Raw genomic sequence first — 1,514 nt, 5'->3', positions numbered from 1 at the left:
AGCAGTGCCTGTGTTCAGGGAAATATGCCAAATCTGGGCTGATAGCGGTACACTGGTCCACTCATACCAGGTGTAAACACACAGCTGGACCTCAAGGCCTCTGGAAGTACAGCATCCCTAAAGCATTAAGCTCTTTCATGCCCTTATCCCTGGGGTTTTATTCCTAATCTGAGGATAAGTGTTTCTCTTCGAGTTTAGCCTCTGTTTGGCCTGCGTTATTTGCTGGCAGGAAGCTGTATGCTGTGTAAACACAGTGTTTGCCTGTAGCTGAAGCTGTCCCTGCTCTGCCAAGAGAGCTGTACAAAAGACTCTGGGAAAGACACTGGAGCCATCAAGGTGACAGTCTCCCTCAATCACGGCCTTTCTTCTCCCTACTGGAAAGCCCTGCAGTGCTTTGTGAAGCTGGGCAACCCAAAATGCTCTTCCCAGTCTTCTGTTTCAGCTAGCAGAAGCTGCTATCGAACGGAAACACTTGGTGGCACTGAGTGGCAAAAGAAGCTCAAAGGAGAAGAAATAACATAGCCTGGACAGGTTTTGAAGCCCAGTAGCGATGGGTCCTGCCCCAGGATTCCCCTGAGCTTTCCTGAGCTCCTTCTGTGCCTTGTGTGGGATACGATAGGAAAGAGGGAGGGCAGTGCAGCAGGGGTCGGGGCTGCATGCTCACAGCTGGGCCAGCAGCATGGAGGGGAGAACTTGATAAATGAGGGGAGATGTTGATAAATGTCCCCTTTTCCCACCTCCTGATGTGGCTGTCCTATACTGAGTGTAAACAGCTGGACAGACAGGATGTGCTGGGCTCCCAGTACCTCCATCCTGCAGAGACACAGAGCTCTCAGGGCTGTCACCTCTGCCCCTGCTAATGCCAGTTTGTCTGCGAGCCATGCGCATCGCCTCCATTTCCAACTCAGGGGCAAGCTCTTCTCAGCTTACTGTGCCTCTTCTCTCCCTTAACCCTTGGGCTAAAAGATTTTGATGCCTACATATAGCTTCTCCCTCTCACAGAGTAACTTTTGCCTCTCCACCTTTTTAATGACAGAAGAACGAACCCGCCTTTGCTACTAGTGGCTGGAAAGTCACAGCAGCTGAGCTGTCTTCTTGCRTCTCTGATCGACAGTGACATGAAGTAGTGAGGCTTGCTCTGCTGGGTTTTYCTTTACAAGTAATGGAAGGAAATAATCGCTCAGGAGATGCACATGATCAGCGGTACCAGTTCARTTCCYTATCTGTCGAAAGTCCTATTATAAGGGAACAAACCTCTTCCCGCTCCACAGCAAAGAGATGGAGACTGTTGCTACTATGGGAGTTTCAGACCGAAAGAACTCTTGTTGGAGATGGAAACAGTCTGTCCTACTGCTATTATTGCAGGCATTGCTTTGCTTGAGGAAGCGACACAAATGTCTRTTGCAGCTACACCCAGAGGCAGCGCGATTATCTTTTAGCCACAGCTGGCAGTTCTGAAGGAGAAGAATATAGATGGCTGCATACAGACTTCAGCTCCATGCAAGAACATTGCA

The 1,514-nt window shown here is 49.7% G+C and overlaps 1 protein-coding gene across 1 annotated transcript in view; it reads right to left on the bottom strand.

Moving 5' to 3' along the window:
• The window catches only part of LOC146601549 (C-C chemokine receptor type 8-like), a 9,222-nt gene extending 8,334 nt beyond the window's left edge, over nt 1-888 (bottom strand). The window contains exon 1 of the mRNA XM_085304388.1: nt 807-888. Within this exon, the coding sequence (XP_085160514.1) occupies nt 807-888 (82 nt within the window). The remainder of the gene's footprint in view (nt 1-806) is intronic.
• Nucleotides 889-1,514: the final 626 nt, after the last annotated feature.

The sequence above is a fragment of the Rhea americana genome, unplaced genomic scaffold, assembly GCF_003343005.1.
Source record: "Rhea americana isolate MKP2758 unplaced genomic scaffold, rheAme1 scaffold_100, whole genome shotgun sequence".
NCBI lineage: Eukaryota > Metazoa > Chordata > Aves > Rheiformes > Rheidae > Rhea > Rhea americana.
This window is presented reverse-complemented; position numbering and strand designations above follow the sequence as displayed.